We start from the raw sequence: 25,192 nt of genomic DNA on the forward strand, positions 1-25,192 counted from the left end.
TGCTCCAGCTCTCATCCCGAGGCCGGCGGGCGAGCGAATTAACAGAATTCCCGGTATAAACTTTTAAAAATAGTATCAGTTTTATTAAATATTCGAGAACGGACCCAGAGGTTGGATTTATACAGGAGGGTAACACGAGGGGATTTATTTATTTATTTATTTTATCCTACTGGCTAAACAAACGTCATTCACTTTTTTTCTCTCTTTTTGTAATTTTCCCTCTTTTTTCCTTTTTGAAATGGAATAGGAACACTGACGGTGCTAAACATAAATATAAATACAGAGACCACAAATACAGCTAAAAATATTCACACAGAAACGGTCACAGTTTGTAAAATGCCATAATGACCCCCAGGATTCTTTAAATACAATTTGGCTGGGCTGGGCATTTGCTGGGGCAGAGGGGCTGGGCAGGGACTGTGGGGAGGCCCTGGGGGTTGGTGTGGAGCCAAGGCGCGCCCTCCTTGGGCCTCTGGCCCTCCCCGGCTGCCAAGCCGGGCCCTGAGGCCCGAAGCAGAGGCCCCAGGCCCGGGTGCCGGCCCTCTGCACGGGGTGCGGGGGTGGGGGCGTCGAGGGAGTTGGGGGAGCCAAGTCCTCACTTGGAGGGCAATCTGTAGAGTCTGAGTTCAGGATCCGAGCCCCCAAGGCCTGGACGGGGAAAGGGGCCTGCAGACAAGCCGCGAAGGAGCTAGCAAGGGAGCGAGGAGGAGGAGGCGCGTGGCGAAAGAGAGTTGTGCGGTGAGGGAGGGGGTCCAGAGCTGACTTTCAGGTCCACGTTTGGCTCCCTAATTTTGTTTTAGGGAATCAAAACACATCAATTGTGCCAGTGATAAATACAGAGTGTGTGATTAGGGGAGAGTTGGGGGGGAGCGAGGGAGAAAGGGAGAGAGGGGTGGCAGGGACAGTCCCAGTCACTCTTTCTGCTTCTCCTCTTCTGTTTCTTCTCGCTTTTCCTCTTTTCCGCCCAGGCTGTCGGCGGTGGCCCCTCCGCCGCCCCCCGAGAGAGTGGACGTGAGATTGGATTCTTTTTTCCATTTCATCCGGCGGTTCTGGAACCAGATTTTGATCTGTCGCTCGGTCAGGCAAAGCGCGTTGGCGATCTCGATGCGCCGGCGCCGCGTTAGGTAGCGATTGAAGTGAAATTCCTTCTCCAGTTCCAGGGTCTGGTACCGCGAGTAGATCTGGCGGCCGCGCCTCCGGTCCGCTCCGTAGCCGACCCCTAAAGATCCGGGCACAAAACACACTAAAAGCAATCAGCAAGGCGTCCTCTGCAGACTATTTCGCCTAGCAAAGTCCTGACCCTCCCAACCTGACCAGCAGCTCGCAGCCCCATTCGGGCTCTAGCCTTTTCCCGTTTGCCCTGCCCCACCCCCACTGGGGGTACAGCTAGGACCCCAACTTCGTTCAGACCTCCCATAGGTGGGACGTGTGTGTCCCAAAGAAAGGTGTGTGGGGTGGGTGGGGGGGCGGGGCAAAAGGCAAACGGAAAGCTGCAAGTCAAGTCTAAAAGCTGATTTTTGAAAAATCCCAGATAATGGGGATGAGGGCCCCCTTTCTCAAGGACTGGGCTCCACCATCTCCCCAAGTATCCTAGTTTCTTGGAAACTTCTCCCCACTTCTCTGCCTCTCCTCTCCCCACTTCTCTGCCTCTCCTCTCCCCCTCCCTTCTCCTCAGACTGATTCCGCTTTGGGGGGCTCCCCCATCTTCTGCTCCCTCCCTTCATCCCCTGCCCTGTTCCTGCCCCCTCAGCTTGTCTTGGAGACCTCCAATCCGTCAGGGGCCAAGGGGGCCAGGCCCCTGCAAGCGAGCGGGAGGCAAGCTGAGGGGGCAGAAGAGGGGGCCCTGTCTCGGCAAGGAGACGAGCGTGATTGTTTTTATGGGGCCATAAAAAACTCTCTCCGCCCGTTCTTCTAGGGAAGCCGGTCATAAAGCCAGTTCAGTTTATTTAATTTATATCTCGGAGCTGTAAAACTCACCACTGTGCGAATTCATTCGCTGCATCCAGGGGTAAATCTGGATACTGGCTTTCTGGTCCTGGGGCGCAGTCCTGCCCTGCTCAGAACTAAAATCCTGAGCGATTGAGGTCTGTGTGTTATGTCCTAAGGTGTTTTGTCTGCAGTTTGAGAGCATGTCTTTCTCCTGGTAAAAGGAATTAGATCCATAGTCATACGGCCCCCGGCTGGAACTGAACACGACATTCTCCTGTGGCGAATAAAAGGGAGTCGAGTAGATCCGGTTCTGGGCAACGGCTGCTCCATAGGTCGAGAAATGCCTCACTGGATCATAGGCGGTGGAATTGAGGGCGACGTTGGGGAGGACGTCCTGGCCCCCGGCGAGGTGGCAGGATAAGGAAGGGTTAGTGAAGTAGGAATTCATCCCTTTGCCTTTACCTGGTCGGGCTATGATTTCTTTAATATTTATTTCTGTCTCCAGTTTGTACTCGGAACTAGATGGTTATAGGGACGGCTCCAATCCAGGACAGACAAAATGACAAAGTCAGCTGACCCCCTCCCAGCCAATCGCAAGCCAGATGTCAAGAAGGGGGAAAAAAATCGCTTCTGCTTCTGTTGATTCCCTAGTTGAGACTAAGTGTGTGCTTTGAAAGTAAGACTTGGATTTCTTTTAAAAATATGTATGTAGGGGAACTGGTTTGGTGGTGAAAGAGGGGTGCACATCCCTGAGCAGGGGCCTTGGGACTTAGGTAAGGAGAGCTGTACTCCCAGGAAATCTCTTAGCCCCAGTTAACTTTGCTGTGCTGTGGCCAGAGCCAGGGCTAGATAAATCCCTGTATTTTCAATCTGGTTTCATCTTTTATATCTGCCCCCTTGTAAAATTACATCCTGATTTCTCCATTGGAGGAAGGAGGAACTCCCTCCCAGCACAGGAGGGGGTCCCCAGAAATCCTGCAGGAAATCCTGGTTTGACACTCCATGGAGTGAGTCCCATCACTAAACTAGTATTTTTTTCTCCAATAATTAAAAAAAAAATCAAAAGTAGAAAGAAATTTCATAAAACCTGTTCCCCTGAGTAAGTAGAGTCTTGAATGTAGGAGGGATGTGGGGAACAACTAGGTCTAAAGGGGCAAGACTTCAGGGTACAGTGGCAGAGCTGAAGTGGGCAAACGGACCACGCATCTGCTCTCCTTTGCTTCCTGGTTCCCTTCTGCCTCCTCCTCAGGACCCCTCTTTTGGGAAAACTCTTCCAGCATTTCTGCCTAAAAGGGCAAATGTATAAAAATGCAATAGAAAAAGGAGAAAAAAGAAGTAAAATGTAGGGAGGTGGCACCAGAGGGGGGAGAGAGAGAGAGAGAGAGAGAGAGAGAGAGAGAGAGAGAGAGAGAAAGGAAGAACGAAAACTCTGAGAATCTTTCTAGAGACATCAACTCCTGTTTATGTTGGTGAGAATTTATGATTTGGAGCCAGTGAGGGCCGGTGGGGTAATTCACATAGGATCCAGCCAGAAAGAGAAGGCTGGTGGGGCTCTGATGGACAGTTGGCTTCCTGCAAGCTCAAGCCCCTGCCTTGGTCAGAAGCCCCTGCCCCCTCCAGACTCAGGGCACCGCCAGTGGAGGCGCCCCTGGACCTGAGCTATGAGGCTTGGAGACTTCAGAAAGGGGTTCTAAGGAGCTCTCACCCAAGTGCCATCACCCCTGGTGGGGATGGGCCTCTCAGCAGCCTCAACCCCCATTTTTCCCCCCATCTTGAGGCTAAAAAAAAAAAAAAAAAGGAAGGGATGGTTACGGAAAGGCCGCTGAATCCGAGGCTTCTGAGAGAGCCACAGTAGGCGAACTGAAACAGCGGAAAGTGTGCAGTTGGGGGTTTTCTCCTGATTAGTCCAAACTTAATTTGATATCGTGATATAGGCTGAAAATGCTTTGAGTTGACAAAGGGGGGTAGTGGGGAGTGTGCAGGGAGCAGTGAAAGCTCATATTCTCCCCCCCACACACACCATTTTTGGGTGGGTTGGGGGGGGGAAAAACTGGTTATAACAAGAACCCGGATGTCGCGGGATTTTATGATCTTTTCCTTCTGTGTAACAAAGCGGAGTAATCAATGGGTAGCAATAAAGCCATAAACGGGACTATGCTGAGAAAAAAACTCGTTTATTCATCTTCTGTAACGTTAAGGTTTCCCTGGAGTGTCGCTAGGAGGGAAAAATAAAGTTTCGAACCCAAAAGCAGACAGTGTGCAGGAGCTGGTGGAGACAACACGTTAGTTAATACACGAACCTCGTTAGGGGGTTGAAAAGTCTTCCTGTCAGACAATATGTATTGGTTTTTAAAAATACAGCCCCAATCCCATAGAAAGGACAGAAATTTGTCGGTATTTGGAAGGGAAGGGGAAAGACTCCTATAATTATAAAGGTTCCTCCTCCTAGACCACACTTTCTTCTCACCAAGGAAATGAAGGGGAAAGGGTAGAGGAGGATTTTTAAATTAAGAAAAAAAATTTTTAGATGAGTTATCTCGTTTTGGGGTGACTTGGCAGGTACACAAACATAGACACCAATGTGAGTTGCTTTTTGCCCTATAATCCAGCTGTCCTCGAATTCATGGCATGCCTGTGCAGAGGTTTCTAACAGCTGGCTGAGGTTTTAGGCCCCCTGGAGGGCAAGAGGTGGGGGAGAGACAACAAGGCAGGAGTACTCTGGGGGCTGAGCTAGGGAACAAGTCAGTGCACCCCTGGACACAAGTAGCCTGTCTCAGAGTTCCCAGCCTCCTTTCTGCCCTGAGGGTAATGGTGTAACAAGTAGAAGAGGCCGGAAGAGAGAGCAACTCCGTCCCCCCACCACCCCAGTTTCAGAGAGAGAGAGATTGCTAGAGGGATAAATCATGTCAGTGATATTTCCTTCAAGATATTAAATTGTTGCAATGTACAACAAATTGAATGATGGAAGATAGGATGTCTTAATGAGGTTTCGCTTTCAGTGAGTGTTGATTTTCTATGTATTTAAAAATCTCTTTTATGTCTGGGTGGGGGAGGGAAGGACCTTGGAAGAAAGAAGGGGGTTCCCAGGCAGCATGGACTACAGCCCCCAGCAAGGATGCCTAGGTTTCCTTGAGCCCCTCCTCAACCATGTCTGGAGAGGAAAGGGGCCCCAAAGTTGGGGAGATTCTCTATTGGGGCCTAAAGGCGGTGGGCTCAGGGGGATTGGTGACCTGAGAAGCAGAATGTGAGCCTCAGCCCCGGAAAGTTAAGTGTTTTATGACGTTCCTAAACAGAGGGCAGAGACTGAAAGGTCTCGCCGATTTATAATGAACAGAAACCAGCTGCTAGGTGAAAAAGGCAGAAATGCTGGAAGGGGGAGAGAAGGGGAAACAGAAATACAAATAAATTCCTCCACTGCTTAAAGACTTTTGGCAAAATTAATTTTCAACACACTCCCCTCCATTACCTTTCATTCCTGAGGAAAGAAGCCCTCTTCTTTCTCTTAGATCTTTAATTATGTAGCTGAAATTTGCTGAAAGGATTCGCTCCAAGGGGGGAGAGCAGGTCAGATGAGCCCGATCTTCCCTCCATTGGATTATATTTTCCTTTTCCCATTTCATGTTAATTTTATTTTTTATTTTTTTGGCAAAAGAATGGCTGTCTATAGGGGGAAAGTTAGGACTTAGAGTTTTCTAAATATATTTATATTTTCCTGTTAAATTTGTCTGAAAACAATTACGGAAACTCATCAGCAGAAGCAAGAACAGATGTTTTATTAAAACTGCAGTTGTGCTCTGTAAATATGCACAAGTCTTGGGAAGGAGGGGAGAGAACTTGTTCTTTGTTTCTATAAAACGAGCCTAGAGAAATCAGAGAACACTACCCCCCCGCCAACCCCATCAGGCTTGCAGGTCTCCTTGCTGCTGCTCTGGCCCCTTGGCCTCCCAAATCAGGCATTCGGAAGGGGCTTGGTGTCAAGAGCAGATTTTCACTTTGAGAGAGGCTTTTCACAGAATTCAAAAAACACACAAAAAGAATACAGGGGAAAAGTTGCCACTTGCCTCTCCAGTCCTCCCCAGTGCAAAACACATGCTTTTGATAGCGCTAATTATAGGAGAGAAATTTACTGCCTGCGCCTTGGACCTGAGTGGGGTGCAGTCACTGGCCTGGAGTCCCCAAGGATAAGGGTGGCATTGCAGCCTGGGCACTTGGGAATTTCCCTAGGCAAGTTAAAAGCTACCACTCCAGCCTTACTCCGCTTTAGGCCAGGGAAAGCCTGGGGGCCTGTGAGCTTTGAACTGGGGAAAGGGTGGGCCCAGCCTGAAGAGGTTCGTGGGCAGGCCTCACCTTGCTGACTTTTGCGTTCCACTCAGCTCTGGGAAATATATTAATTTCTTGGGGAGGGATATTTGAAGTGAGCGGGATGAGATCTGGAATTTTTATTAGGGGACAATATTTTCCAGAGGTCCCCCTGAGTTGTGTTCTCTCTGTTTCCTCTCTCTCCCCAGATCCCCCAACTCTGCGCGGATGTTTGTGACTCACCCACCCTCGCACACAGATACACACACTCCGTTCCTGGCTGCTGCGCCGCAACTACAGCTCGGTGCCTGCGGAGGCTGCGGAGGCTGCTCAGGGACCCAAGCACTGGAGCCGCAGGACTCAGTGCTCCGCCTCAGCGCTTGGCCTGGGTGCTCAGCTGCCTGGACGCGACCGTAGCTGCCCGACCCTGCCCCCACCACCCCCAATTCTCACTTTTCTGAGCACGAGAAGAGCGGTTGCCCCGCCGGCCCCTTTTGTGCCACTGGACGAGGGTTAAAATCCCTGTTACGGAGAAAGCCGAGTTCCAGTAATTGCTCAGCTCCCCTCACAATCACACTATTTTGTTAAGGCTTTGCTGTTCTAGAGCGACTGTTTAGTTGGCCCGATTGGTCTATTATTAGACTTTTTTATTTAGAAATTAAAAATAAATTCTACTCCAAATGCCTGGTGTTTTAATAAGCTCCTTTGATCTCCATGGAACTCCTAGTCAAAGAATCAGATCGCAAAGAGAGCCTCCTGGTCTGCCAGAGAACCTGAATGCAGGGAATGCTGCTTGGGAACACTAAAGCATGGCTCACCTAAGGGGCTTCAGTTTCCCATAGATATGATGGGGGAAGCTGTCTGAACACATACCTGCCCCCCCTACACACACCACATTCCAAAAAGGAACACTCCTCCTTTCAAAGTTTAGGCATGGAGAGAAGTGAAATTTGACACATCTAACACAGAAATTGATTCCATTTTGGGGTGCTAATATTTTGGGGACAGGGCCCGGGCTGACCAGTTGAAGGGAGCTGGGGAATCAGCAGGGAGGAGGAAAGGAGGAAGAGGCCAGATTGAGCATGTTAAGCTGCTGAGAACTGCCCCCAAATACCTCCGAGGCCTGCGCTGGTGACTCCTCTTTTAAGCTGAGGCTGAGAGGCTACCCGAGCTACTTTTGCTTTATTGCAATTAAACGGAGAAGAAAGGTATATGGAGGGGCTCTGCTAACTCATGTCACATTTCCTTTCCCTCTTTCTTTCCAGATTTCTGCCTGACCTTTCCTAACCAGCACTTCACTTATTGCTGCTACCATCAGCAGACACAAACTCTCACATTGGCATTTGTTTGGCTTCTCACTTCACTTCTCTGACTTAAGGTTAACGTAAAATAGGTCCCAAACATCTCTACCCCATCATGCTCAACCCTGAGCCCCCTTCCAGCTCCATCTGGAAAAAATCATTTCTGGCTTTTTGGGGGCTGGCGCCCAAGCCTCCCACCTCTATTCCAAGCAGCTGAGTATCAGCTCAGGAGGGGGCTTGGGGAGAGCCTGGGGACATAGCTCTCTGAGCTGGGAATGGGGAGAAAGCTTAGACGCCTAAGGACACTTGAGGGGGACAAAGCAAGTGGCCCTGCTTGGCCCAGGAGAAAAATTAAAATCCAGAATATCCAGAATATTTTCAGCCCCCAGAATAGGGCCTCAAGAGGATGTCCCATGAAGAAGAAGCCACAATAGGGGGTGTGCTGCTCTGCACTGGGTCAAGGGATCCCCAGCCTCCTGGCTTCTTCTATACCCCTCCACATGAAGCATTGCTTGGACCTATTTGAGAGGTTCATGAGAATTATAAAATTCAAGAACTCGGTATTTATGACGTCACAGTGAGTTGTCATATAGAAATTGTAAATGTCCTACCAGTTATACATGGCAGGAGTTTTGTGTGTGGGTTCCCGCCCTCCCTTCATGTTTTTTTCCTTTCCCCCTTTTTCTCCCCCTGGTCTAGCTTCTCCTGCTTGAAAATAAAATGTTGTTATGTTCTGGAACAATAAGCCAACAATAAAACAGCATCCTCATTTCCCTATAAATAATTTTATCCTTTATTGTTTGCAGATCTGAAAGAACCATTTAATCTGTGCTGGCAAAAAGAGAGACAGAGAGAGACTGGGAAGGGAAAATTAATTTTAGAAATGAGAATATTACTTACTTGAATGATACTCTTTTAAATTTAATAGCCAGGAGCAAAATTAAAGGCCAAAAGCCAACTATCTGACTCTACACCTGGCGAGATTGGAAACATATAGGATCTTTAGCAAAAGGGCAATTTAATTTCGTAGGATTTGCTTAAATTCACTGCAATTTGGGGTGGCTGAGGAGAAGGGAGTGTGGGAGGAGAATGACATGCTATATCTAGCTTTATGAATCCACTAGCATTACTCTGATTTAAAACCCAACAACCCAGTCTCAGGGAAACTCCTGCAAAAAGAAGTGGGGTAGTGGGGGACTGGGTTGACGGGGGTGGGCTTAACTTTCTCAGTGAGTGTGGCCCCCTTAACCAAGTGATTACCAGGGAAAGGAAGAAAAGCCTAGGCAAGGGACGGGCTGCTCAGAAGTCTCTCCACCACAGGGACACCCGGAGGTTTATGGTGTCCCCATAATTCCCCTTACCCTATAAACAGCTGCCCTGTTTTAAGACTATTTCTGCTTCTTCCCCTCAGAAAGGGAGAATGCAGGAGCTTGTAAGGGCAGGAGGGGGTTGCTGGAAAGGGGAGGGAGCTCGGGGATAGCACTGTACTTTGTTCTCCTGGGCGAGTTCGCTGGTTTGGCGGGTTTCTGACGCAGGGTGGCAGCAGACAAAACAAGTAAACAACTCACAGACACAATAAACAGGAGCGGCAGCGGCACCATGGCAGAGGCCATGGGCTGGGCGAGGGGCACAATCCTGAGGTAATGTCACCCCAGTGCCCGGGGTAAGCAAGGCCCAGAAAGCCTAAGGCTGCCCTCCGTGAAGGGTGGAAGAAACCTGCACATCTCTTGGTGCAGCCTGTCTGGACAAGAGTTTTGGGAGGAACCCGATCACCTAGAGAGTGGTGGAAAACCCCTCCAGCCCCACTCTGGTCCCTGCTTTCTTTTTTGGGATTTTCCACTGACATTGATATTTCCCCTCTGCTCTGTCTTTTTGTGTCTCTGGAAGGGAAAAAGGCTGGGAAAGAAGGCCCATTAATTCTCAGCCTTGGTAGCCCATACTCAGTGCTCTAGGCCACAGGCGGCGGTCCCAGCGTCCTCTCCCATGCTGCTCGGACCAGCCTTCTCCCTGACCAGGTCTCGCCCTGGCTCAGATATTGACGAGGATTAAAATGCAGTTCATCCAGCAACCAGATCTGGGTATTTGGGGGACCTTGGAGAACTCCCAATCCGCCACCATGGATGCAGGCAAATCGGGCTGGGGTGGGGTGAGTGGCCGGCTGGGGCAAGCAGGGGGAGAAACATATTCACTGCATCCCTACCCCTTCTGGTTTGCCTTTTCCACCAGCTTCTCCAAGCACCCTGGCCAGCAGCCGCCCGAGACCACTGTCTAGAGGCCACCTTATTAACCACTCTTATCCCTTCATCGCCCCAGGGAGGCTTCCAGTGCCAGGTCCCTGTCTACTCAGAACTGCTTGCAGACCCACCACGCCCGTGAAAAGAGTCCCGCAGAACTCAATTTCAAGACAACTGGTCTCCCTTGTAAAATACTTCGTAAGTTGGGAGAGTTTGCTAGAAGGTGTGGAGAGAAAGCAGAAGGGATTTAGTATTTCCCCAGTCCAGCTGCTTAGGCAACAAAAGCAATAAAGTCTGAGAAAGCCTTTATGGCATCCATTGGTTACTGGAACCTGCATACTCCGATTCCAGTGCACACATATTTCCAGCAGAGCATGCACAGAGGGCCTGCTCAGTGCACCCGGTGCCTCCATGAGCTCATTCTCATCTAGTGAGGGTTAACAAAATTTTGCATGCACATAAAATGGTGTTTGAGCGAATATAGGCATGGTAATATACAATTAACCACCAAGGAAATATGAGTCTGTATATATTCATGCATAAGCCTGAGTCTGTACATTTGAGCCTGTATATAATAAATACATAACACTCCCAAGCCTGGTTTCAGAACACAACAGCCAACCCAACAAGGTCGCCTTCTCTAAACAAGGTTGCATTCTGTCGGGATCACAACTGTCAGACCAGGGAGAGAAAGGGTTTGCTCTGCCCATTTCTCCTTAGCTAGGAACCCGCAGGTGAAATACAGCGGATGGCAGGGCTGACAAAGCCCCTTGTAAGGAGAGCAGGCAGGCCTAAGGGTGCCCAAAGAGTGGGCTCAGAGCCGGAGGCTTCAAGGAATGTTGCCAGGCCCTGACCCACAGATTCAGTGTCTCTGCCTGGGGTGTGCAGAGTCCTTGAGCCAGATTCTATTCTCAGCCACCCTGGCTATTATTAGATAATCACGGAAGGGCTATCCTGCAGTAAGGACCATGTCAGCAGGGAATGTGGCCTGCAAGGAGGCGAGAGTTGTGGATCCTCTTGTGCTTCTGTTTGAATGCCAGAGAAGGAGAGAAAGAAGGAGAAGGGAAAGAAAATCGAAAGTAACTGGGAAGCAGAGAGTTGGTGTTGGAGTCCACTGGGGTCCAGTTTATCCCCTGGCCAGGGTGGAAAATGAAAACAGAGGGCCGGTCGCTGCTGCTCTGCCTTCTCTCCTTGCCTCTGTCTTGTGAGGATGGTTCTAGGGGTGAGGGGCATAGGATGGGGGTGGGGGAGCTGCAGGGCTCTAGCCAGGAAGGAACAGAAAATCAATTAAAATATTATATAAAGACACCTCAGGATGGTGCTGTTAAGCGGCCAACCTCGAACTCTAGCACCCCCAAATCTCACTGTGGACACAGGTCGTTCCAGGATTGAGATAAACACCCTAGCCTCGCCCAGGCCCGCCTCTCGGGTGGGAGGGGGCCCTTCTAATATTCCAGGTGAATCTCCACTGGCCTGAATGGCCTTCTCTGGAAAAGGTTTTCTTTCGGGGACGGACAAAGGACACTTGTGTTCCCACCCCCACCCCACCCCCATCAGCAGCCATCCACAGGGGCGGGGGCAGACAAAATACAGGCGAAAGAGAGAAATAGAGGCCTCACCGGTAGGCGATTCCCACATTACGCCAGGAGAAAAGCTCCCTTTTTCGGGCCTCTCGGGCCCCTCCAGTGTCCCACCGCACTCCCTTTGCCCTTTTCAGGTCCCACAGACTTCGAGTTCCCGCCTGCCGCAGGCTGGATCTCCGGGGCGTCAGCCCCCGGGCCGTGCCTGAGCGGCGGGAGAGCGCGCGGCAGCCGGAGCAGGCGGCGGGCTGGGCCCATTTGGGGAGAGCCAAGCGTTTTTCTCGATCGTAAACAAGGAACGCGAAATTAGCCCCTCGTCAGACGCCTCTGCCGACACACAAGTCCTACTGAGGGGGGGGGGGAGGGGGAGAGAAAATGCCATTTCTTTCCCCGGGAGAATACCTCAGAGGCCTTTATGTTGGCTGAGAAAGGGGAATTTTTGGGGGGGCAGAAAAGGAAGGGAAGGCGGTTGTGGGGGGAGGGGAGATAAAATTCACCGTCAGCTCAGGCCCAAGCGGTTTGATCTGAATGCAAACTGTATTTTTAAGAATGTGATAAAAACAGGTTTCTTCCCCCTCCCCCGGCCCCCCACAGGCGACGGGTCAGGGTTTAAACAGGAAATCGTGGAGCGATCCCCTCCCCCACTGGGACTTGGCGCAGAATCCCAGTCGCGCCTCTGGGAGAGGGTGGGGGTGGGGGGGTGTCTTGGCTTAGATTGAAGGTGAGTCTGGCCCTCAGGCTCTCTAGGACCTCGTCTGGAATATGCTCCCCCACGCCTCTGGGTGTGTCTGCCTGGATGTGTAGGCGTTTGCGTGTGCGTCGCCCTTTATAAACAGAAATTCACACTTATAGGGGCCGCCTTGGAGCCTCAGACCCGGGCCGGGGTCATATATCAAACTGCAACACATTCAGGGCCATGTACATTTGGAAGAAATTAAGCCACTGTGTTATGAAACCATATGCGTCGGGTTAAGACTATACAACAGGCCATTAGCACCAATTATTAGAGAGATCCCGAGTGCCCAGGACTCTCCCGCCGCCCCAGGCTGACGCCCCTACCCCATAAGCCAGCAGCCCCCGGAATCCTCACTGCCTCCACAGCACCTAGGAGACCCTGCCAGGAGGACTGGGCCTGTCCCCGCCCAGCTTAGGGCCTTCCCCATTCCCACCTCTGCCCTAGGCGAGGCAGGTCCTAGCCTAGAGCAGCCATGCGTGGCGAGCGGGCATCCCGGTCCAGTGGGCATCCCGGCTGGGATGGCCGCGGTTGGGGGTGAGGCGCGCCGGACCCGGGAAGGGAAAGCCGGTAGGCCTCTTTCTCCAAGCACAAGATGGCTTTTGAGTACTGCCTCCCCCACCCCCACCCTCCACCCTCTACCCAACGCAGGGGACCTCCCACCCTTCCATCCGCCCGAGTGGGGGCGGGAGCAGGGGGTGGGCAGACGCTCTCCTCTCGGCTGACGCGCACCAGCCACCAGCCTCCCCCCTAATTGCCAATTAACAGGCCCCGCCGGCAGCCTAGATGCGCCCGCTTCCTGCTCGGCGGCCCGGCCCTGGGCCCACACTGCGCATGTGTGAGCTCTAGGAGTCGCGCTCTCTGGGAGGGAGGAGGCTGCCAGACAGGCAGGGGACGCTGGAAAGTTTGTTTGGGGGTTGGGGGGCTGACTTTGCTTAGGGGGCAATGGGTACAGCCTCTAGGTTCTCTCTCCCGCCTGGAGCTTGAGCTTCCAGTTCTCCTCCGACCCAGTTCCATTAGCCGAGACCCGAAGATCTATAATAAGCAGGTACTGACACAGTGGGCAGTAAAAGCTGGCGCCCTAGACCGCCAGCCTGAGCCCCACAGGTGCTGTTCCCTTGCCCCTCCACCCCCAACTTGGCACACAGTGACATCAGGACAACACAATCGCCCCACTACCAGTTACCAGTATTCCAGTTTAACCCCATTTCTCTCCCACCCGCTACTTTTCCTCCCCATTACTACATACGCGCCCACCCTCTCGCCATCCTCCTCTACTCCCTAACCAAGACAAGCCGCTGCTGTCCTTATCTTGAAACCGCCACCCAGCTACGGACCATTAGTTACATATTTGAACCAATAAGGAAACACTTACCGAGCGCTGCTGTCACTCTCCCTCTCTCCCTCTCTCTCTGCCTCTCTCTCTCCCACTCTTTCTCGTCTTCCCTCATTCTTTGCCGCGGCCGAGCCTGTCTCAGCTCCACACACACACATATACTTTATATAAATTCAAAAATAAAAATAATTATAATCATCCAAAAGCCAAACAAAATTAAGGAGAGTTGCAAGAAGGGGGCAGGAGACAGAGCCTGGGAGAGGGGAGGGGCGGAGGCATCTGCAGCTCCCTAGCTCAACTCCTGCTCCTGCATTCCTCCTGCCCCTTGGGGGCCAGAGGGTCGGGAAGGGAGAGAGAGATGCCCCCAACTTCTGTCTCTCCCCTCCCGTCCCCACCCTCCGCAGCTGCCCCCAGCTTCGGCAACTCCACCTGGGAAGAAAAAAAAATTAAATGGGGGGAAAATAATTATTAATCAGATTAATTAAAAAAAAAAACTGCTAATGAAGGGAGCGCCCAGCGCAGGTTTCCCTGGCAATGGTTAGGCTCTTACAGGGAGGACTGTTCTGCGGAGCGCTCGGAACGGACAAACCACAATAAAAAGTTCACGTTCATGGATGGAATCCACATGACTTCTTGTGGCCAATCCAACTTGTGAGTCGATCGTAAACTTTTATTACTCAGCTGTAAATTTTCTGCAAACAACCGGGAATGCGATGCATTTGTGTAGCGTGTGCAAATGGGCGCCGCGGTCGCCATGTTTACCCAATTCTCTCGTAGAGGGAGCATCCCCGGACCCCCACCCCACCCTTACCCCCACCCACCGCCCACTCCCCACGGGCCGGGCTGCTGCAGGCGAGCGCGAAAAGAGCTGAGGGCGGACGCCCAGACGAAAGAAAGCTTCAAGCACGGAGGGTCGGTTGCTTCTCCTGGCTTGCCGAGTTTTAAATATTGTCCTTAATAAATGGGGGCATTAAGGTTGGATCAGGGGGAATTCAAAGCTTTGCAAAGATTTGTGGCCTTGAGGCAGTGATGGCTGGTGAGTTGCAGGGATTGAAAGGGTGCCTCCCTACCCCTTCCTTTTTTTTTTTTTTTTTTGGAAGAGAACAACATCCCCTCTATGGGGTACCCCTGAAAACCCCTACTCCACCCTAGACAGGAATAGTAAGTAGTCTAAGACCACTGGCAACCATCCAACCAGACCTGACCTGGAGTGGTCTGAAGAACCTAGGGGACTAGACCTACCCTGGGCAATCCTGCAGTTTAGCAGGAGAGGTGAGAGTTGGGGGCAACTTCTAGGACCCTCAAAACGACCCTCATCCCGGGGTCCCTTTCTTAGAGAGAAAAACATTTTTCCCCAAGACCATCCCTAGTTTCACTTCCCAGTTCAAATGGTGGCTTACTTGGAATCTTTTTACAATTAAAAATAAAATTAAAGCCCAAGATCTTGGTCTCTACTTCCTTTTTGTGGGGAGGGGTGCAAGGCAGTAAGCCTTTTAGATTGCCCACACCCACCTACCTTTCTCAGAAAAATTTTCTGATTCAGTGTCTGGGCAGCTGGGATGTACTACTGAGGCCTGAAAAAATAACCTTTTACTGCCCTGAATTCCACCTTCTGTGCTAAAATTTCGAGCAGCCTGTTTTTCCAGACCCATAATTTTGAAGGTGAATCCAGAATAAATTCCCCCATAGAGACTATTTGCCGGGGGAGGGGTTGCAGCCAGGTCACTCTCCCCACGGGCTGGAGATTTGAAGGCCAGCAGCTCTCCACTTGGTCCCGCATCAAGCTGGCATGGGAATCTCAATGGCTGGGTGCCTCTCCCCGGACCAAGAGGGGATACCTCATGCCTTCCCCAAACTTCCTCCATAGTAAGCAAAACAGTTCCCTAGGCCGGATGCAGGGACCTCGTTTCTTTTTACAAACCCACCCATAAATTTTATAACAGGTAGTTAAAAATTACGACAAGGAAGCGCTGGCCCAGCTTTTCACAATGGGCAGCAGGGAGAATGGGACGGCGCTGCGGGCAGCTCACCGGAAATTTCACTTCTAGACTGTGGCACAACCTGTCCTGAGTTCTCCCTAATTGGGGCGGGGTAACTTTCCCAGCCAGCAGGCAGTCACTGGGGCATCTTATCTGGGGAAGATAAGACTGGGGAGACCAAACCACTTGCCTATCCGAGGGTCCCTCAAAGAGCCCTTCAGGACGCTCGCTACCTCTCTCACCCACCCCCAGATCTCTTGCAGGTCCGCACCTTCCTTTGCTTACACAATGAGGGAGTGGGGAAGAAAAAAAATTTAATGCAGAGAAACGAATTTGCCCCCCAACTTAATAGCTGCATTATTCTATCTCTACGGTTGAGATTAGAATAATAAATTCAAGGAGCAATGAGCGAGATGCTTCAACTCAGCATTCTGAAAGATACTATTTTTCACAAATCACAAATAGCTTTCGGAAGCCACTTTGATTGGCTAATAAAAAAGTAAAGAATGGGAGAGAAAGTCCTATCTGCAGCAGCCGAATGGTCCTCATTCCGGTAATGGGACGGCGGGAGCATTTGGGAGGACGCGATTCTAAAGAGAGCGCATCCCGCTCACAATTATGTTCCCCCATAAAACGGGTTTTTACCTCCTTTTCTTTACAAACGAGAAGACAGAGGCTGTGGGCAGGAAGGGTAGGGGAGAGGGTACTTCATGAGGCGGTGGCTGGGGCTTCCTCGGCTTAGCCCTCCCCATGCCTGGCATCTCGAGTAAAGCCGGGCGCCAGACGCACCCCGCCCTCCGACGCGCCGGGCTTGGGGCCACGGACATTGCTGAGCAGGACAAGGGATGAATGGGACATTTCGTGTGGGGAAAAGGTGGCAAGGCCCTTCGGAGCCATTTAATGCTGGGTTCATCCCACTAGGCTACTGGGCCGGATATTTTTATTAACAGCAATCATAATTCCACGTTTAAAAACGAAACGGAACCTCGGCCGTCCCTCGGAGTATGGAGGACACGCCTGTGGGAAGGCCCGAGGTCGGAGCGAAATGCTCTCTTTTCTGGCCTCCCTGGTGGGTAGCCGGTGTTTCCCACTGAGAACAGGGTTACCTGGCTGGTGCCGCTGCTCACAGCAGGGACCCCGGGTTAGGGTAGATTTCTCGGAGCTCCTATTCAAAGCTGTCCCAGCTGCCTACAGCGTGTGCTTCCAATTCACAGCCTTTCTCGGGCTGCAGGAGTCCCCTGTGAAGGAAGTCCGACTCAATTCTGTACTCAGGCCAGATTTGCAGGCCAGATTTGCGTGGGGGCCAGTGACTGGGACCCGGGTGAAATTACACAAAACAAGAGTTGGCCTGGGCCTAGGTCTGGGAAAATCATTGACCAGGAGCTAGATAGATGAGGGGTAGGGAGGAGGGGTGGGGAGAGAGAGAGAGAGAGAGAGAGAGAGAGAGAGAGAGAGAGAGAGTGGTGGGAGAAGAAGAAGCAGAAGCAGAAGCAGAAGAAGAAGAAGGAGGAGGAGGAGGAGGAAGAGGAGGATGGAGAAGAGAAGAGAAGAGGAAAGAAAGAAAATCTGGCCTCAAAAATATTTCAGCCTTTGGGGGTCTGGTTTTTAAGACCAGAAGATCCCTCCCCTCCCTTTTCCCCTCTCCTGACTGAGTCAGAAGACTTGTATCTCTGGAATTTGGGATTATTTGACCAGAATCTTATTGGCATAAACAGAATTTTTAAGTCTAGGACTCTCCAGAGAGAAGTGAGAGACCCTTCTACCCTCTGGGTCCCTGAGCCTTCAATTCTTCATTTTGGGGAATGAAGATACCAGTAAAGATTCCCTCGTACCCCGCTGTGGCTGGGGTGGCAGGCTGTCCACTCAGCAGGCCCATCCTCCAGGCAAATGGCCCACACTATGGGGGATGAATAACCTGCCCAATTGTCAAGGTGAAGCAGGGAGTGGACTTTAAACAGCCTGAACAGAAGTTGGAGTGCACACAAGCAGGCTGAATGACAGTGATGACAATCCTCCTGTACAGAGGATTGAATTTGAATTTCAGGATGTGGGCTCAGGCTTGTCACCTACAAACTCACTTACTTTCCCCTTCCTTTCTCCTCTCCTTCAGGCTTAAGCTTCCTCATCCTCCATTCTTAGCATCTCCCATCTTCAGGCATCTTCAGGCAAGCCCTGCAGATAGGCCAGCCAGTTGCCTTGAGCCTCACACATTCCCACCTGGTTCACTATTCTAGTGCTGGGTGCTGGGTGCTAAGGGCTGACCACAAGGGGCATGTGGAGATCAGAAGGAACCCCACTATCACATTCTCAGCCCCAGACCCTGGAAGAAAAAGTCATAGTTGCATAGGGCAGATTCTTTGTTTGGGCCCAGCCCAGGGCTGAGGAGGAGGAGGGTGGATGAGTGAGGAAATCTTTCTTCCCATTGGGATCCTGGCATCTGGAAACCCACTTTGTTTGGAGCCAAGATTCCCCCAAGGGCATACCTATAGACTCCTTCTTCTCTCAACCGATGGACTGTTCCTCTTCCTCTTCTCAATCCCTCACCCCTTTCACCTTCCCTCCCAGGCCAGCATGCTTTCTCAATTCCCAGGCTTCTCTCCATATGAGTTTCTCAACCCCAAAGCCAGAGCAGTGAAGGAGACCATTTCCAGAGAGCCAGACAGGGGGATAAGGAGGGAGACGGTAGAGAACGGGGAAGAGCTATGGAGAAAAAGCAAGTCATTCCAGCTTCTATTATTTTTCTTTTTTTCTTTTTTATTATGACTCACGTATACAATACAAAGTACTTGGACAAGGAACAGGGCTGTCAGGACACAAAATCTACATTCATAGCTGGACATAAAGACAAATGACAAAAAATTATTATTATAGATATATTTTTAACGTTTTTTTTTCTTTCGAGCACGTTGCATAAACAGAGAATTCAAGACAGAGTTAACTATACATTCAGTGCAATTTAGTTCTACTCTACTGGGGTTAGAAGCACAATAAAAGCGCACAGGACCGGCGGGCTAGGCAGTCTCAGTTGTTGGGTTTTCTTAGTGAAATAAGCAGCAACAAACGACAACAAAACCGCATTACGAATACTCTCAAAGCAGGATTTCTTCCTATAGGTAGTGATAAAATACGCTGGAGGTTTCTTTCTTTCTTTTTTTGGTTTTTATTTTTTTCTCTTTTTTTCTCCTATAGCAGGATTTTAAAATTTTTCTCTTTTTCTTTTTCAAGATTATTGCAGGTTCCCTTTAGGTAGTACGTTAAAGATTTATTATTATTATTATTATTATTATTATTATTATTATTATTTTCATGATTATGGTGATTTCTGAGCACTAACACTAATGTAGCTCAGAGGAAGCCGGGCCCAACAGAACAGAAATCAAACAGCGAAGGAGAGGAAGACATGGGCCTGAGTGACCATGGGATGGTTAGGTAGGATTTTAGAGGCCACTGCAGGCTCCTATCTACCCTTCTGGAAATGTGGGGAGGGGAGAGACCCACACCTCCTTCAGGTTTCCATCAGGTTCCTAGAGAAAGTCAAGGGGGTTTTTCTAAGCAGGGCCCTGGGGAGGGGGAGGGGATATTCCTTGCTTTTTTCCTTATTTCTTTACATTTGTCTTCCTTTCCTTCCTTTCCTTTCTTCATTTTTTTCTGTCCTTTCCTTTTTTAAAAAAGTACATCTAGTACACTAGCCTTAGCATAAAAACAAAACCACAAGTTCTCTTCTGCGTTTCAAGGGGGCTCCCCTCTAAAATAAATACCAGAGAAGCAGGGAGGTGGGAGTGTGGCAAGAGACAGACCCAGGAGCACGGAGGCCAGGTCTCAGACCTTAAAATCCAGGAACGACTCAGAAGGGTGGGGGCAGGGACAAGTGTGTGGGGGGCAAGGAGTGAGACAGAGAGTCCGAACTTTTTGCTGTGTCTCGGTCTCCCCCCTCCAGCCCCCAAACAAATAAAGAAGGGGGAAGTCCAAAGGTAATAAAACCAGAGCTGCAAGTATCTGACAGGTAGTTAGAGTTGTGAGTGTCATTCTATTCTCTATAAAAGCAAATGACAGTCGTAAACTTCTCAATTTATCTGCTACCATAAAACGAAACTTCAAGGGAGTTGCTAAAGGGGGGGGGCCTCTCTTTTTTGCTTAGTCCTTATTTTCTTCCTTTTCCTCCTCTTCTTTCTCCTCTTCCTCATTTCCTTCTTCCTCCACCTTCTCCTCATCTCGGGCTCCCGGCAGTTTATCCTTGTTGTTCTCCTTTTTCCACTTCATCCTTCGGTTCTGGAACCAGATCTTCACTTGTCTCTCGGTCAGTCCCAGGGCATGAGAGACTTCAATCCGACGCTTTCGTGTCAAATAAGGATTAAAGAGAAACTCCTTTTCTAGTTCCAAGGTCTGATACCGGCTGTAAGTTTGCCGTCCACTGCGCCTCCCCGGAGCTGGACAGAAGAAAACCCCAGTCTGGTTACATTTGGGTGGGGGCTCGGTTTTCCCTCGCCACTCTTCCTCCTCTAAACTCCCCTCTCTGATGTCCTGTTCTCAGTTCTCCTCCCCTCTATGGAAAAGGCTAGAGCAGAAGGCAGACAAGGGCAGGAAAGTTGGGGGATTGTTTTGGTTTGGCTTCACCTTGGGAGGTGGGGTGGGGGTGGGGACTGGGGTCTGTTTGGAAACTGGGGCCTTTCAGGGGCTGGGGGAGACCTGTAGAATCCCCCCCACTAGGCCTGTAATTCTAGGAAGTGGCCTTTGCAGCTTTGTTTACAAGTGCAGCATGGCATTTAGTGAGCAAGGCTGGGGACGGAGTGCTTCCAAAAGAAAGGAAAAAAAGCTGTGGGTAAAGAAGAGGGGCTCTGCCCACTGCCCTCTGCTTTTCTCTCTCTGCCTAATGCTTTTCCAATACGAAAAATAATTGATCTGCTGGAATGTATCACTGCTCCGCCTGATTGCTAACTGGAGACCAGCAAATAAATCATGGGCCATCCCCCCGGAACTTGTCGCTTTATAGCTTCCCCCTGTACTTCGAAATTGGGCCATGAGGGGCCACCCTTGGAGGGGCTCATGACCTGAGCTACTCTGAAGGTCTCAGGGAGACCCCATAAGTCCTTGATTGGGGGGCTGGCTAGGGTTTTCTGGAGCTCAGGGACCCCTAATCTCCATGGCCCCTCTCCTTTTGAGCATTCTTTTTTCCCCCTACTGTCGGGCTCCCCTGTCTTCTCCCAACTGGGGGAAGTACAGAAAAGTTGGGGTAGTGGCCCTCAGGCTGTTTCTCTGAGAGGAGGCTGTGGGTGCCCTAGAGAGCCAGAGAGCCTGTCCTTTGAGTCTCACCACTCTCTGGCTAGGGCAGAGAAACAGGGGTCTCCCTTTGCCCCAAGACAGCCTGGCCACTGTCCTGGACTCCAGGCTCCCTGCCTCTGGAGAAACTGGTTCGTTCCAAAGGCTGACAATCTCAGGGTACTCAGGGTACCATTCCCAGCCACCTCCCCAACTTTGACTTTAGAGACGGGGAGTGGGAGAGTCAGAGAAAGACAGACAGACAGACAGAGATGGAGAAAACGATTTTTAACCCTTTGTAGCCACACACCAGCTTTCCCCCACCTTCACCCCAATCCCCTAAATGTTCTAGGCACCCCCTCCCTGCCCCGCCCCAGCGGAGCCTTCCCAACCTCGAGAAACCCACCCAGGCACGGGGGTGTGGCGGGAGAGACCCCAAAGCCAGGAGAAAAAGCGAGGGCAGACAAAAAGGAGGCGAGGGAGGGGGGGAAAACCCCGGAGCGCGGGAGACCAAGGGGGAAAGAGAAAAGGCTTCTCACCGTGGGGTCTCATCCATGGAAACATGAGGCTGGGAGACGAGTTTTGATTTAAGTGGCCTTGTCCTTCGCTACTGTTAGTGTTGGCGGAGGATTTACAGTCGGGATATTGCACCACGCTCGCCTCTTGCTGAGCCCCATAAAGGGACTGTCTGGGGAGCGCCTCGTAGCCATAGAATTTGGAGGCGTCTCCGTGGCAGCTAAGCGAGCACGGGTTCTGCTGATAGCCTGAGTTGGAGATGCCGGAGGTGCCGTGGTGGAAGAAGTCTTGGACGTGGTGCGAAGCGTGCTGGAAGCCGGGCGCCGAGCCGCCGGGCCCGTACACCAGCGCATGGCTCCTGCCCACGCTCTGAGGGAACCGGCAGTCGTAATAGGCCGGTTCCAGGGACTCGCCGCCTTTGTATTTGGAGAACAGGGGGTTGACGAAGTAGGAGCTCATGCTGGGTACATGAAAACCCGCGGCCCCCTCCCCTCTGGCTCGCGACTACTCCGCCCGGTACCCCCGAAACTCCCCCTCCCCCCGGGACCAAACCCCAGGCCGGCTGGCTCCCCGGGACTGGGCTGGGCTGGTGGGCTGGGGGCTGGGCAGGTTGGGGGGCGCCTCGGTGCTGAGCTCGGCCGGCTCAGCAGAGCTCCCGGGGCTGGGGCGCGGGCGGCGGCGGCGGGCAGCGAGCGGGCGGCGGCGGCGACGGCGCTCCTCACTGTCGGTAGGTAGAGCTCGCGCTCTCTCACTTAGCTCTTTCCTTTAACAGCCCAGGCGAATTCCTCAGACTCCCGGCGGTGGCGGCGCTTACACGCGATTCGCGTTCATCAATCCACGACATGAAGACAGGCGAGAGAGAGAGAGAGAGAGAGAGAGAGAGAGAGAGAGAGAGAGATGGTGGGGGTTGAGGGGTACGGGGCTGGGGGGACCTGGAGGAAGGGGAGGGGAGGAGAGGGGGAGGGATGGGGGTGTGTGGTGTGTGTAGGGGGCTGGTGAGCCAGCCCCAGCTAATGGCTGGGGCCAGCTTTTCCAGGGTACGAATTTAGATGTGAAGGTGCCTCTCGCCCCCAACCTCGCTTCTCTTTTCCTTCTTCTCAGAGAGAGAGAGACACCTGAGCCATCAGGTCAACCCAGGTTACCTCAACAGGTATAAGACCTCCAAGGGGATGAATACCTGCAAGCCAGAGCAGGGCCCCTAACCCAAAAGATGGGCTCCCTAGGGGGTCCCTAAGTCTGGAGACTTTCAGAAGGAACAAGCACACCATACCCCTAAATACTTCGGGCATCAGACCCTCCATCCCCTGGCCCCTCCCCAGGGTCAAAATCTGTTCTGTCTTCTTCCTTCCATCCCGGAGACTCTCTTGCTACCTGCTATGGGTAGAGGAGAGGGTCAGAGGCGGTGGGGCTGGGGAAAACTCCATATACCCAGTCAGGGCCACACTGCCCTTTCAGACACCAGCCCCTGCATGGAGCAGGAAACCCAGGCAATGACCACAAGCTTGGCTAGGGGCTCTGAGAGCAAAGCTGCTTATGGAGACTAAAAGGAAAGGGCAGCTGGGTGTCCCTGGCTTCTAGTTGGGCTGATTCAGGACATTTCTTCTTAGGAGACTATTTGCATCTGAGTTGAAGGGGACTGGAGCAGGCCTCTTACTTGTCCCCACATACCCCCATGCCAGAGGAAATGCCAGCTCAGCCTGGTGGGGCCCCTGGCTTCACTGCAGCCCCCTCGTCCCCAGGCAGGCTGCCCAGGCCAGGATGTGGATGGAAACTGTCAACAGACACTCTTTAAATATTTATCCACACTTTCTCTGGAGGGTTCCCCCAACCCCAAGACTGAATACATTTAAGTTAATTCTAATGGATTAAAGAACCTCAGTCCATCAGCACCCTTCTCTGGCCATAAGTGTGTACAGTGATTTGGGCTTAACACAGATAGAGAGAAAAAGGGAGAAAGTGAGAATACATGCGTGTTGTGTGCATACAAATGAAAAAGATGAATAAGAATTATTTTTCCAGTCCTCTCCCTCACTAGTGTGTGAGGCTGTTACACCCAGGAAATCCTGGAGCACACTCAGGACACACACGCACTGTACGTGCTGCTTCTCACCCTGAGACACATCAAGTCCATGCTCAGTGTAAACTAGCACACACATGCCTGGAAGCATCCTTGCCACCTCATAGACACTGTACGCACATGTGCACACCCAGGCACACATGCACACATGCCTGACAAACACAGATGAATCTTTAGGTCTTTGCATTATGAAAACAAAATGCTACCTGTTTTTCTTCCACATCCTGGGGGTTTCAGGGTTGGATGAGGAAGGAGGTGGTTAGGCAACCAGATCTTTTCCTTCCTCATCCGGAGCCCAGCTCTGGAGATGGAAAAAGGAATGGCGGTTCAGGGCAGGATGGTTTAGAGAGAATGAACACCTCCCCCCAACTCAACCCAGTCCCTCTATTATCTAACTAATTGCTGGGGAAATGGCCACTCTCTGTCAAATTCCCAAAGGAGATTCACTGGTGCAGGCTGCAAGAGCTCCTTCCAGGATCCCCTGCATTCGGGGAATCCCACCCCCATATCAGGAGCTGCCCAAACTCTTAGACACCCGGAACTCTGGCATTGGAGCAGAGGAGGGAAGGGTCAGAAGAGGGCTGTGCCAGGGCTGCAGGCCTCCCTAGGGTCCAGAACAGTGGGAGTCAGGACAGGGCGTCTCTACCCCTACCACAGCTCCCTTCAGCTTTGGTTCCAGTCCTGCCTTTTCTGAGCCTGCTCTTCGGGTGCTGCGATGAAGAGTGGACTCTGGGCTCCCAGCATCTGGGTCACTGGAGACTGTCATAAATACTTTCTCTTCGCAGCCTGGAAAAAGGAGGCCCAGAGGGCTGGATCCGCTCTGGGGCCTGCGCCTTATCATTTAGGAGGGGGGGGGGATATTTCGACATTTTATGGTCCAGCGAAAACCCTGCCAGAGAGCTATTCTTCCGGGCCTTTGTGTCTTGGAATGCGACTGTCCCGAGTGTGCCGCCACCGCCGCCTGCCCGGAGAGCCACCAGTCCCGCAACCCCTGGCCGGACTTGGTTTCCCCTTTTAGGGGTCCCCGCCATTCTTTCATTTGTTTGTTTGCTTTCTTTTACACGTTATCTGGTTTATTTCGCTCCCCGAGCCTGGAAATAAAGGAACCGAAAGCAGCCATCCTCGCCGAGGCCGTCTCTGTCCCTCTCCCCGAGGCCTGCACCGCCCTCATAGGTACCACGGATTTATGTTCGTTTGTCCGGGTCATTCTGCCTTTTTGTGTTAATTACTCGCTGCCTGCTTTGCACTTATCTCCTCCACAAAGCGATTATTTTTGATGCCTGCCCTCCTGAGCCTTCTAAGTCTGCTGCCAGAGCGAGGGCCCATCTCCCGCTGCCACTCGCGAATTATTTACACCTCGCAGGTGAGAGGATTGATTTGCTCAGAGTCAGTGGGGCCGGGCCGGCCGAGGCGCGGGGCCTTCTCGCAGCGGCTGCGGGCCGGGCCTCAAATGTCAGTGCGGCCAGGGCGGCCCGGGGCACGGCCGCCTCTATCATTGAGCAACAGCGCCACCTCGCGTCCATTTGCTCCAATGCAGTCCGACTGGGAAAAAGCTAACAGAGGTCCCAGGCTTGCCCCAAAGGTGGGAAGTGGGAGGAAGGAATCTCCAGATGGGTGCGCAGGAGAGAGATTCCCGGGAAGGGAGTTGCCCCAGGACTGCTGTTCTTTTGTTTTCTAAGTTCTTGAAATAAAACCTTGTGAAAGGTTCCACACTGTTTTCTCTTTTTGTTACCCTCCCTTCTCCAATTAAGAGACTCTAAGCAAAGCAACTACCGCGATCTACCCCCATTCAGGCGCATTTCTGGGCTTGGAACATCTCCGCGAACGCGGATGCACGCTCCGAGGCTCCCACGACCGCCTGCCCGCGGCGCGCACCCTAAAGTCCTCGCTCCTCTTACCCTGATGCTGGCCCCGCACCGACTATTCCACCGCCTCCTGCAGGACTTTGGGGT

General features: G+C 51.8%; 3 protein-coding genes across 9 annotated transcripts in view; all 3 read right to left on the reverse strand.

The window, feature by feature from the left end:
* LOC105474238 (homeobox C4) overlaps positions 1 to 25,192 on the reverse strand; it is a 61,781-nt gene that overhangs the window by 25,769 nt on the left and 10,820 nt on the right. For 2 of the 4 annotated variants that reach the window (XM_071071636.1, XM_071071637.1), the window contains exon 1: positions 13,452 to 13,539. The exons of the other annotated variants lie outside the window; for them this stretch is intronic. The gene's annotated coding sequence lies outside the window, so the exon portion shown is untranslated. Of the gene's footprint in view, positions 1 to 13,451; positions 13,540 to 25,192 lie in introns of those variants that run through there. 4 annotated transcript variants of the gene reach the window in all.
* Positions 57 to 13,551, reverse strand: LOC105474235 (homeobox C6). 4 transcript variants are annotated; one of them, XM_011728739.3, is made up of 3 exons: positions 13,452 to 13,551; positions 1,978 to 2,323; positions 57 to 1,219 (listed from the first exon to the last, which is right to left on the reverse strand). In XM_011728739.3, exons 2-3 carry the CDS (start codon positions 2,129 to 2,131, stop codon positions 912 to 914), a joined length of 462 nt encoding a protein of 153 aa, XP_011727041.1. In that variant the 5' UTR covers positions 2,132 to 2,323; positions 13,452 to 13,551; the 3' UTR covers positions 57 to 911. The 4 variants fall into 4 exon arrangements, with proteins under 4 accessions (XP_011727041.1, XP_070927744.1, XP_011727042.1 ...); XM_071071643.1 differs by having other exon boundaries at positions 1,978 to 2,203; positions 13,452 to 13,529; XM_011728740.3 differs by lacking the exon at positions 13,452 to 13,551 and adding an exon at positions 11,383 to 11,543.
* Positions 17,070 to 21,636, reverse strand: LOC105474234 (homeobox C8). The gene is made up of 2 exons (XM_011728737.3): positions 21,187 to 21,636; positions 17,070 to 19,818 (listed from the first exon to the last, which is right to left on the reverse strand). The coding sequence occupies exons 1-2, from the start codon at positions 21,620 to 21,622 to the stop codon at positions 19,526 to 19,528; spliced, it is 729 nt and encodes a 242-aa protein (XP_011727039.1). The 5' UTR covers positions 21,623 to 21,636; the 3' UTR covers positions 17,070 to 19,525.

The sequence above is a fragment of the Macaca nemestrina genome, chromosome 10, assembly GCF_043159975.1.
Source record: "Macaca nemestrina isolate mMacNem1 chromosome 10, mMacNem.hap1, whole genome shotgun sequence".
NCBI classification, from domain to species: Eukaryota; Metazoa; Chordata; class Mammalia; order Primates; family Cercopithecidae; genus Macaca; species Macaca nemestrina.